Genomic DNA, 11,519 nt, shown 5'->3' with positions numbered 1-11,519 from the left:
CCAACACTTAATAACAACAGAACCTATGGCATCCGCTGCTGTGAGGGTGAAGCGAGATCTGTATCAAAAGCTGGGAACAGTGCCTAGCACACGGTAAACCCTCAAGGAATGTTTGCTGTTACTATTATCGTTTAAGCTACAGGGACACGCATACAAACAAATATGGAAAATTGATCTGAAACTAGTGGCAGAGTAATTAAAGACAAACAACAGATGTTTTAAAATCGGAATTAGACAGTCTGTATTCTAAAACACACACACACACACAATCTGTACCAATTAAATACAATAAAGTTGAAAGGGACATAAATTACAGTTTTTCTTTTTTTTAAACAGACGATAGTAAAATACTACAGTCAGCTCACTATACACAAAAATCACGAACAGCAGCTTTGCATTAAAATCTCCAATATCTTACTCATTCACTGATGCTAAGAACTTAAAGGGAAAAGGTACAGCAGGCTGTACATACTCTCTCGCTCCCACGACACACTTATTGCTGTACATCCGGACCAACTGTACAGGCATCTACACAATAGGTACAGAAAGTACTTTTGTAAAAAACTTCCACACACATAATCCTTCAGGGTCTCCATCGGTAACAGAATTTTACGAATGAAGACACAGACGGCAGGGTCCTCTGTATTCAATCATCTCCTGCGAACACGGTGAAGTGGGCACCTGTGAACTTTACAGCTCATTCCATCCCTTCAGCATTTTCCAAAATCGAAGTAAAACAACAATGGCAAAACCACACCACAACAAAACCTACCAACCCCAAACAAAACCACAAAGAGACGAAAATCAACACCCCCTCCCCGCAACTCTTGGTTTGTCCCTGTGTTTTCTTACAGTAACACTGCTCTCTGCATCCCACCTGCCTGGATGGCCTGGACCAAGGGACCAGAAACGCTGGGGTCAGAGCCCCAGTCACTGTCAACGGTTCCAATTCCACGGCAAGTCAGCAGGCGGCGGGCCAGGTGGAAGACCAAAGAACGGAGCCATCACATTCTTCAGTGTGCTTACGAAACAGGACAGAGAACAGCAGCACGTGGCCTGGGAGCCAAGGGGCGTATGGCACCGAACTTGCAGTGAAACACGTATGTACACATAAGACAAGAGTGGACAGCAAAAACATTCAGTCTTGTGTAAGTTCTTTGGTTATAAAGAACGGCATTCTGTAACCTTTGCTGCAAAGAGGGATTTACAACCTCATTCTCAGGCAAAACAATCTTTTTCATCTGCGCCTGTTCTGAGAGATCGCCCAAAGCTGCTTTGTAACGAAGTCCAGTACCTTCCGATTTTCTACAAACCACTTTTCTCCCCACTTTAGTGTGCAGACTTGTCTGTCTCCAGACATACTATAGATACCATTTCATATACATAACATATACTATTTATAAAAAAAAAATTAGAGCATTGACTCCAGATTCTACAGTAAGAACTGATTAAAATTGTACAAGAATAAAGTCTGTTTGAATCTGTGGAGTGGAGGTTTCTACACAGTGTGGGTGTGTAGTGAGTGCACACAAAAATACTGCCACTTCATTAAGCCGGGATTTTCGGTTCTCTGGAAGAAAGCGGAGGCTGCCGGTTCAGCCGAGTGACAAAGCGCGGCTTCTGCCGGCTCGGGAGGGGAAAGGAGGTGGTCCCCGAAGCCACGGCTTCTCGGCGCTGGTGCGAGGTCCGGCTGGGCCGCAGCATGTTTTAAAGACGGGCTGGTGCTCTGGCTTGCTGCCTCTCACGGAGCGGTCGTGCTCCCCTGGAACACAGAGGCTGGTGAGTGCAAGCTCCTGTCCACGCCCTCCCCACCCACGGAGACCACCCCCCACAAGGGGCTCTTCCTAGAGGGACCTGCAGGATCTGGCTGACTACGGGATCCAGTTCTAGAATGTACTCTACACAAGGGACGAACCTAGCTCCAAGGCTGAAGATTCTAAGAAAAGTAATGACAGACAGCAAGACCTAAAGTTAAAGTAAAAACACTGTATTGCTGGGTCTACACTCTAAGTCATACCAAGGTGAGAACAAAAGTCAAACCTGAGTGCTTAAAAAGTGCTCAGACTTGAACACCGTCAAAACAAATTAAAACCAAGATAACAAAAATACTAAAGCAATTTTTTAAAAAAGAAAAAACTCACCATAGTCCCACATTACCCTGATACAACCAACGTTTTTTGTAAATTCCACTTTTAAACCAAGACCTTTGGCAGGGACACACTATTCTATTCTGGAACCTTTCAAAAGCAAAAATCAGGTAGCGTTCCTGTTACTGGGTTCTAAATACTCCAGGCAACGAAACAAGGCAGGGGGGAGGGGGAGTTTGCTGCCCCCTCTTCCCCCTTCTGTGGGCCGGGCCGTGCTTCTAACAGGGCGGCCAGCCCTCAGACACCCTACCTTGTATCCCTTCAGCAGAGGGGTCTGTGAAAGCCTTATCCCCCTACCACCCCTCGCCCCACGCCAACGGGGACTGAAACAAAACCTTAGGTGTGCGGGGCAGCGACTCCTGGGAACTTGTATTTTTAAGAGGCATCTTCTCCCAACACCCCCCAGTGAGTCTACTGCACATTGAGGTTTGAGAAGCACTGTTCCCGGGTGAAGAATGAACCCCTGGACCACATTCTTCCTGGACTTCTTGGAAGAAGGACTAAAAAGCTGATGTAGGCCAGCAAAGCACATTCTGCTTAAAATTTGTGTAAAGGAAGCTGAAGACTTTTAAACGAATGACTGTTTAGCTTGCAAGAACAGTAATGAGTAACTTTATTTTATTCTTATGTTGGGGAAATAAGTATTTTCTGAGTTGTAAGAGACCCCGCTATTTGTGTACTGCAGTTTATTTATGAATATGCTGTATTAATGACCACACACTGAAGTTTTAAGGGCTAGTAGGGAAGACTTGGAGGAAGAAGCCAGCAAACCGGGATGATCACTTCCTCAGCAAAACAGGGAGGGAGACGCAAGAGGGAAGAGGGATGGGAACACGTGTATGTGTGTAACTGATTCACTCTGTTGTAAAGCGGAAACTAACACACCGTTGTAAAACAGTTATACTCCAATAAAGATGTTAAAGACAAAAAAAAAAAAAAAAAAAAAACAAGAGAGACAGACGGGCACGCTGATTATCTGCTCCTTCACTGAGCTGCTTTCTAATTCTGTCGGCTCTTTGTCTTGCTAAGACGGGCGCTCCCATACCCCTTACACAGCTATGGCTGGGGTGTGGGATCAAAACAGTGACCCTGGATGGGAAGAGATGGTGGTACTCGTAATTATACGATTCATTATTTTCCTCAGGAATATTAGCAAAAGCCCATTTTGTTCCAATACGAAAATTAAACACTGTAATAAAGCAACCTGGGTAACTTCCAAAGCCCACACTTAAATTGCTCAGGGGATTCACCTGTGCTTCCCCAAAGCATTTCTTATCCCATGGGCACCAAATGGATGTATTTTATCAACTCTGCGATGCATCTCTGCCCCAGCACCACCCCGTGCTTTTTAACGTCTCTGAAACTGCTGATATGATATAGTTTAATTGGAAGTATTTTGCTTTAATGATACATGAAATAATAGCGTATCTAATAATCAAAGAAATCACAGATGTGATGAAATATGGTAGATGCTACCAGGATACGGTGGGAGAGCCCGTAATTAAACATCTCGGGGAGTGAGCGCGAGATTGACTGATCCCTATCGAGGTGAACGCTTAATTCAATGTGAACGCATATGCTGGTCCTACATACGTCATAACCCCACTCGGAAACTATGAAAGCAGACTTGCTCCGCCAGAGCCAGCCAGCTGGGCAGCATGTGAACTTGGTCCCCAAGTGGGCCCCTTGTCCCTGTCGGAAACATCTGACTGAATCTCTCCTACTAAGTCACTGTGATAAAGGGCCTCTGGCGGTTGGGGCACAATTAGGTGCGCCCATCGGTAGCACAGGACCCGAAAGACCGTCCCTGGAATGTATCACCTGGTCACTCTCTGCCGAGGAACACAGCTGGCCGGGGTCCTGTGGCCCATCTGACACACTCTTACTGTCCATTGTATTTGGTAGGTTCCTCCTACTCGAAAGTTCTCCAGCAGAAGGATCTGTCAAAGCATCAAAATCTTTCCCATCTGACACACCCATAAACTCTGTGAAAGAATGGTCCTCGAGGATGTTTGTGGTATGTTCTACGGTCACCTCCCTGGGGCAGAATCCCATGGCCGGCTGGCCATTTTTGCTGGAGCAGGCATCTTGTTCTGAACATGAGCTGGTCCTACAGCAGGTTTTGGAGCTTTTCTCCGGGATGCTTTGGGATGATGGGCTCCCTTTGGCTAAGGCACTGTTTTCCTTGAGTGGCACCATCGTCATCTCATCCTTTACCAAGCCTCTTTCTAGTTCTGTCAACTCTTTGTTTGAGGACGGTCTGAAGTCATGCACAAGTGATGCTCCGGGATGCTCACTGGAGTCTGCATCCTTTGTCTGAAGGGCCAGCTGATCTGAGCTGTCACTAGAAGGGACCACCATGTCAGACAGGGTGGCGTTGGAGGCACTGTGGGAAAAGTAGCCACTGGTGATGCTGCTGGTGGTGGGGCTGCAGGACACTTCTTTCTCCAGGACCTTTGAGTTCGTCAAATCGACTTTAGAAGAAAACCACTCTCTGTTCTCCAAGCTGGCATTGTAAACACTGAAGTCGGCAAACTCCACAGGTACGTAAGGCTGTGAACTTATCAGCTTCCGGTTAAGAGCTTCTAGGTCGTTTTCCTCCTCTTCAGAGTCCTACAGAAATGAAGCAAAAGTCAGCCACCAGCTCCTTACAGCGATTGCACTGTTGAGACAGGTTGTAAACACTTTACTGTTAAAGGCATTCACCGTCACATATTTATAGTGCTTTTTGTTTTTGTTTTCTGAGTTTGGTTAAATCTTGGCACCTGTCGTGGACAAAGGTACAGTATCCTCAGAGATCTGTGAGCATGAACCCATTACCATCCAAGATGAAGAGATTTATTTCTTCTATGCTCACTCACTAATAATTAGAAACCTTTCCTCCCCTGGTTTAAGGAAAAGGATGGAAGGAAGTGCAGTAGACTTTTAATTAGTTCCTCCATGATTAGTTTTCAGTTGGAGATGTTCTCCTTTCTAATTAAATGAGTAGAGGGCCAGCCAGAGGCAGAGAAGAGCTGCTGTTTCACATGTTCTTACAATCCTCACCTTGGGGAGCAGAGTGCAGATAAATACGATGATTTGCAAAACGTTTCTGAGCTATTTTATGGGGAGGAAGGGCCGTAAATAAAGACACCCCAACGGCGAAAGGGAAAAGAACACGACTTCAACATCCATTCTCAGTATTACACTAAATTTTATAAGTCTGTAAAATACTAAATTAATCTGACAATTACTATTTTCTAGCGTTTTTGAGAAGCATGGGAGAAGATGTGACTAGAAAGTGAGGAAGACAGTGAGAGTTAAATGAAAATCTCTTTTGTCAAAGAGCTTTAGGATTCTGTTTATAAAGATTGGCAAATATGCAAGAGTGGCTGTTATCATCTTCCAATCTCTCTCCCTGAGTGAATGATTCTTTTAAGTTTGGTGGAAAACAATATAAAACACATGGCCATTTTATTTTCAAATAAAAATAAGTGATATTACTATCTAGTCATTTCTAATTAACCTCATATACATCTGATGACATTGCAACTATTCCTTTTCTCTTTTAAACGGTGACTTTCATTCAACAATATTCATCAAACATCCTCTACATGCCAGTCATTGTCCTAAGAACTGGGAATACCGATGCTGAGCAAAGACAGGCATGGTCCCGACCCTTGGGGAGTGAAGGACTGTGGTCCTTGCTCGAAGGATAGCCCTGGACACTGCTGGGTGGATGAAATTTCCATCAGCGTAACAACAGAGTAACTGTAAAGGCCTGGAACCAAAACATTAACCTTACTCATTACAAGAGAGAGAAAAAGAGAGAGAAGAGGCGAGGAAGAGAGAAGGATGGGGAAGTGAGGAAGAGCGCGCCCCACGGAGAGAGCAGATGGGAGTTTACCAAGGAACATAAATTTCAACTGCTGAATTTTATAGCAATATTTTCTTTTCTATCTCATAAGATGATAAATACCTAAAAATAGCTTCATACTCTTCTTAGATTTTAAAACAGCTTGAATATAAATTACTTAAAAGCATCAGTAGTCTTTAATTCCTTGTCTATTAATCAAAGGTGACTATCAAATATCAGTGATAAAATTCCAGAAATCAGCAAAACAAAATTTTTGGCAACACTAGCCTCTCTGTCTTATCTTTAGCTGTATTCTAATTAAATAGCACTGTTAAAAAGGGGGTGGGGTAGAGAGATCTCTCCCTAATGTTGGGAGGAAACGTTTAGTAAAGGAGCAAAAATTGGACAGAACTGTCGGAATCAGTAACCTGCGCTATATTTTCTAGATTCTCTACCTGACTTGTTTAGACTCAAAATTGGATTTCAGGTCTTTGTTTCTCTTCTATTTCCTTCTAATTAAAGCTGGCAAAGAAACATAATCCCCTAGCCCAAGAGTCTCTGATGCAATTAATTACTAAAAAGTTAGCTGTTGCAAGGAAAACCAAATTTGAAGATGAGAATTTATAATGTGGGGCCTCTTTTTATGCCTGAAGTTATTTCTTCCTGACACTGAGGAAAGGTCTGTCATCCTAAAATACAACTTTGCTGAGTGAAATGTTCAAGCATGAGTTTAATGTGTAGAAATGGGTATACACTTATTAAAATCACAAAGATAAACAATTATTCCTAAAGGATTAGAATGATCTTAGTAAAACTAAAGAGTCTACAAAAACAAATAGGGATCAGTACCTAGTTATGCACTTGGGGTAGGGTTAGGGTTAGGGGAGTGACCTAAAGAGAAAGGCTAAAGGAGTGGGGACAACTAGTTCCAGAAGAAAGAAAACTGAGTAGAGATGAATCATTTTCCAACATGTAAACGGAGATGGAAAGTTTATGAAGTTATGCCTTCCAAGGAGAAAAGAGGACTTAATTGGCTTACATTGTATTTCAAGGGAATTTGGTTAGACTATTTTGGGGGGGATGGGGGGGAGACAGTATCTCTTGGGTCTGTACATTTTATTTATTTATTATTATTTTTTTAAATGTTTTTTTTTCTTTTTTAAAATAAATTTATTTATTTAGTTTTGGCTGTGTTGGGTCTGCATTGCTGCACACAGCGAGTGGGGGCTACCCTTCGTTGCGGTGCGCAGGCTTCTCATTGCGGTGGCTTCTATTGTTGCGGAGCACGGGCTCTAGGCACACGGGCTTCAGTAGTTGTGGCTTGCGGACTCTAGAGCACAGGCTCAGTAGTTGTGGCGCACGGGCTTAGCTGCCATGCATGCAGCATGTGGGATCTTCCCGGACCGGGGCACGAACCCGTGTCCCCTGAACTGGCAGGTGGATTCTCAACCACTGCGCCACCAGGGAAGCCCCATTTTATTTACTTTTTAATTGAAGTGTAGTTGATTTACAACGTTGTGTTAGTTTCTGTCGTACAGCAAAGTGACTCAGTTATACAGTATATACTCTTTTTCAGATACTTTTCCATTATAGGTTATCCCAAGGTATTGAATATAGTTCCCTGTGCTATAGAGTAGGACCTTGCTGTTTATCTATTTTATACATTAGATAAACATTTTATACCAGAAACATTATTTATCATTTTACTTTAAACGAGACTAAACTAAGAATCTTCCTACTGTGTCTTAAGGACAAAAAGAATGAAAACTCCTCCTAAAGGTGGGACATGGAGTCAAGTTCTCAAGCTTCTCTACAGCTACAATATTCATGATTTGATTTTTGAGATTTAGTTTATGCAGCTGATATTTACCTATAGACAAAACACCTTGATTTTAAGAAGGAATCAAAACCCACATTAAAACAGGGACCTTCTGGGCTTCCCTGGTGGCGCAGTGGTTAAGAGTCCTCCTGCCAATGCAGGGGACACGGGTTCAAGCCGTGGTCTGGGAACATCCCACATGCTGCGGAGCAACTAAGCCCGTATGCCACAACTGCTGAGCCTGCGCTCTAGAGCCCGCGAGCCACAACTACTGAGCTCGTGTGCCACAACTACTGAAGCCTGTGCTCTGAAATAAGAAGAGCCAACGCGATGAGAAGCCCGTGCTCCGCAACGAAGAGTAGCCCCCGCTCGCCGTGACTAGAGAAAGCCCGTGCACAGCAATGCAGACCCAACGCAGCCAAAAATAAAATAAATAAATTTTAAAAAAACCCCAAAAAACAGTGACCTTCTGTGTGACTTTCACCTGATTAAAGTCATTTTCACTCCCACTCTAATCAGTTGTCCCTCAGAGAGATCGTCTGTTTTCAGAAAGACTCCATCAGCCAAGGGTCCCCAGTACTTCTGTCCATGGTACTAAGGGGAGGGCAGCCCCTTTTAAGAAACAGCAGCAGCAGGTGATGAAACTGCACTGTCTTTGGGAGCCTCTGGAGTCAGCCCAATTCTGCCGAGGGGTGAGGTTTTTGTTCTGATGCTCTCATTAAGTGTGAGACCTTGGGCAAATCACTCAACAAGTCTCGTGTTTCCTTTTCTGTAAAACGAGAGACAAAAACCATATGCTGTCTATGTAAGACACAAGAGAGAGAGAACTGACCTTCTTTCTGCTCTTCTGTCTGCATCATGACTTAAAAAGAGAGACTCCAGAGGCATACTGTTGCTTTTATCTTATTCACAGAAGGCACAAAATACATTTGTCTATCTTCCCAAATTGATGGGACAACAAAGGAAAAAAGACTCTTTTCAGACATTTGCCCCAGAGCTACATGAGAATAAATGTGTGTAGTTTTAAGCCAAAAAAAAACCCCCCAAATTAAGCACAGCTATATTTACTATATTTTATGTGAAATGACAGGTTTTTTTGGTAACTAGATGGGCTGAAAAATAAAAAGAACAATGTCCCAATATCACTTCTCAAAAATGACTGCAAACTCCTTTGATCTGACCGAACCATTGATTCGTCCTCTAATTTTCCAAGGGTGGAAAAGGAAAGAAAGTGAATAGGGAACACAGGAATAAAGCAGTTTATATCCATTTGTTAGGAGAGAAATAAAATGAAATCTTCCAAAAGAGAGACAAGAACCTCAGATCAAGCAAGTAATATTCTTATAATCTACCAAAACATCCTGGAAAAGCTGCTATCTGAAATAAATCAAACAGTTCAATAGTTTCAGAGATGAAGAGTATGCAGTGAGCTAGATTTCTAAGGAGAGCAGAGGCAGGTCTCTCAAGTAAGATCGCAGCAAGAAAAATGGTTCCATCAAACCCTGCTTAGTGGGTTTCATGGTGTGTCTGATCACACAGAATCTAACTGCTGCTCAAAACTTCCTGGGTTTTTTTTTTTTTTTTTTTTTTGCGGTATGCGGGCCTCTCACTGTTGTGGCCTCTCCCGTTGCGGAGCGCAGGCTCCGGACGCGCAGGCTCAGCGGCCATGGCTCACGGGCCCAGCCGCTCCGCGGCATGTGGGATCTTCCCGGACCGGGGCACGAACCTGTGTCCCCTGCATCGGCAGGCGGACTCGCAACCACTGCGCCACCAGGGAAGCCCTCTTTCTGGGTTCTCTTTCCAAGAGAATCTGGTTCCATTCTACCCTCTGCTAGCTAAAAGTCCTGAGGTGGGTTTTATTTTAAAACAATCAAAGGAAAGTAAAGAAAATAACTATAAAGCAAATTGTGAACAGTGAAACTAGCTGCTGGGAAGTCCCAGAAGGGCCATCCAGCAGTCCCTTGATGGTGTGCTCCACCAAAACGTATTGTTAAAATAGGTTAAAATGTAGTGCCTGTGTAGCACGGTGATGGGTACCACGTCAATAAACAGACAGAACCAACCAGCCAGAGAATGGAAGGGGTAATAAATTAGCCACCTGGCCTTTTTAGCCCATGCTGAAGCCTTTATTAATTAAGCAGGGGGCGGTCAAGTATGTGACTGAAGAGCTCACTAAGATTGGGGGGGACGAGGAGCAGCTGTGCGTGCAGGCTCTTCTCCAGCGGGGGGGGCGGGGGGCACTGTGGGCTAGAAGGACATGGAGGACACAGAGACAATGGGGGGGGGACAGAGGGGAGGGGGAAATGATGCCTTTCCTTCTTTCCTCAATGGACAGGAAGAGTGAGAAGGTCATTTCTTAAGATCCCCTAGTGCTCCAAGCATGCAGGAGCCTGGCCTGCTACATGTCCGGGGTCAAGCTCTAGTCAGCTTCACACAGTGTGCGTTTGCAGCATATTCTAGAACCTAGGGGTTAAAAGACCTCATGCTGATGACCCTTTGGAATGAGTCTGACATGGTGCAGCTGGGAAAGGAAAGGGCCCACACTCTACCCAGAGAGCAGACTGCATGCAGATGTGAACATCAAGCAGCCCGCTCCAGCTCCACGCTGCATCCAAAGCCTAGGAAACCACAGGAGAGTGAAAGCCGAGATACAGAATTAGAGAATTCTTTCCAGGCGTGAGAATATACACTTGCGTTTTTATTTATTTATTTTTATTTTTATTGTTTTACACTTGCATTTTTAAACTGAGGTATCGCTTATGATCCCAGTGCCTGGTACATAGTGTTTTAAAAACTATTTCTCCAATTTGAAATGTGAAAAGCAAGTGCCGGGGAATGAGGTTTTTCAGGTAGAGTTTCAACCTACCGGTGGTAAAATACAGGTAAGCCCTCCTGAAAGCAGGACTGACACCAAGGGAATTGGAATCTGTTTTTGCCAGCAAATTAAAAGAGGCTGCCTGAGAGGTACAGATGATGAGGACAGGCACTCATGGACGGTGGAGAGGCTACAAACTACAGGATAATCTTGACAATAGCATCAGGCAACACAAAAAAAGCTCTCAAACACCCACAGCTAAACGAAGGAATACTTACTGCAAGTAAGTGCAATTCCTCTAGGTAGATTAACTTCAGAATCTGGGCAGTATGCACAGGTTCATTAGAAAGATTCAGTATTAGTTAAAGTGGTCTCTGTGTTATGCTTTTTAAAGATGAGAATCATTAAAAGTGGCTTTTTCCTTTTTCTAAGCAAATTTATACTAAGCAAAATAATAATAAGTAAATAAACAGAAGGAACACTTGGAAAAATCACAGGTCACGGCCACATCCATGCAAAATTTCATTACCGATGATCACATGTTTTAAAAAAGAAGCCAAGACTCAATACAGATCTCAATTTCTTCTGAAGTATTTGGATGACTGTGAAAGGGCCTTAAACCCACCACCAGGCAATACGACAGAAATGGTTCCAGGACTTACAATCTTCTTCCCACGTTTGCTATTGTGTTCTACAGGCATGCTGCTGCCATTGCTTCCCGAGGGCACAATGCAGCCAGGGTTACGTGCCTGAGGTGGAGACATGCTCTGCAAAGGTTAAGACACACAGATGCATCACACACAGAAGACAACGACGGCCGACATACACGTTAAGTACGTGCACGTTAGAAAAGCAATGCAAACACTTGTATTATGTGTGAGTAGTGCAGCCAACAACTGTGCA

At 43.8% G+C, this 11,519-nt stretch overlaps 1 protein-coding gene across 21 annotated transcripts in view; it reads right to left on the bottom strand.

Moving 5' to 3' along the window:
- Nucleotides 1-216: 216 nt before the first annotated feature.
- Nucleotides 217-11,519, bottom strand: part of KIF13A (kinesin family member 13A) — a 212,761-nt gene continuing 201,458 nt past the window's right edge. For 5 of the 21 annotated variants that reach the window (XM_067006707.1, XM_067006708.1, XM_067006709.1 and 2 more), the window contains 2 exons: nt 10,895-10,936; nt 3,783-4,760 (listed from right to left, as the gene is read on the bottom strand). In XM_067006707.1, the coding sequence (XP_066862808.1) occupies nt 3,876-4,760; nt 10,895-10,936 (927 nt within the window). In that variant the 3' untranslated portion in view covers nt 3,783-3,875. Of the gene's footprint in view, nt 1,763-3,782; nt 4,761-8,531; nt 8,571-10,894; nt 11,384-11,519 lie in introns of those variants that run through there. The other 16 variants (XM_067006714.1, XM_067006715.1, XM_067006717.1 and 13 more) reach the window with 7 other exon arrangements.

The sequence above is a fragment of the Kogia breviceps genome, chromosome 10 (genome assembly GCF_026419965.1).
Source record: "Kogia breviceps isolate mKogBre1 chromosome 10, mKogBre1 haplotype 1, whole genome shotgun sequence".
NCBI lineage: Eukaryota > Metazoa > Chordata > Mammalia > Artiodactyla > Physeteridae > Kogia > Kogia breviceps.
Note: the sequence above shows the minus strand (reverse complement) of the source record. Positions and strands in the feature narration are given on the sequence as shown.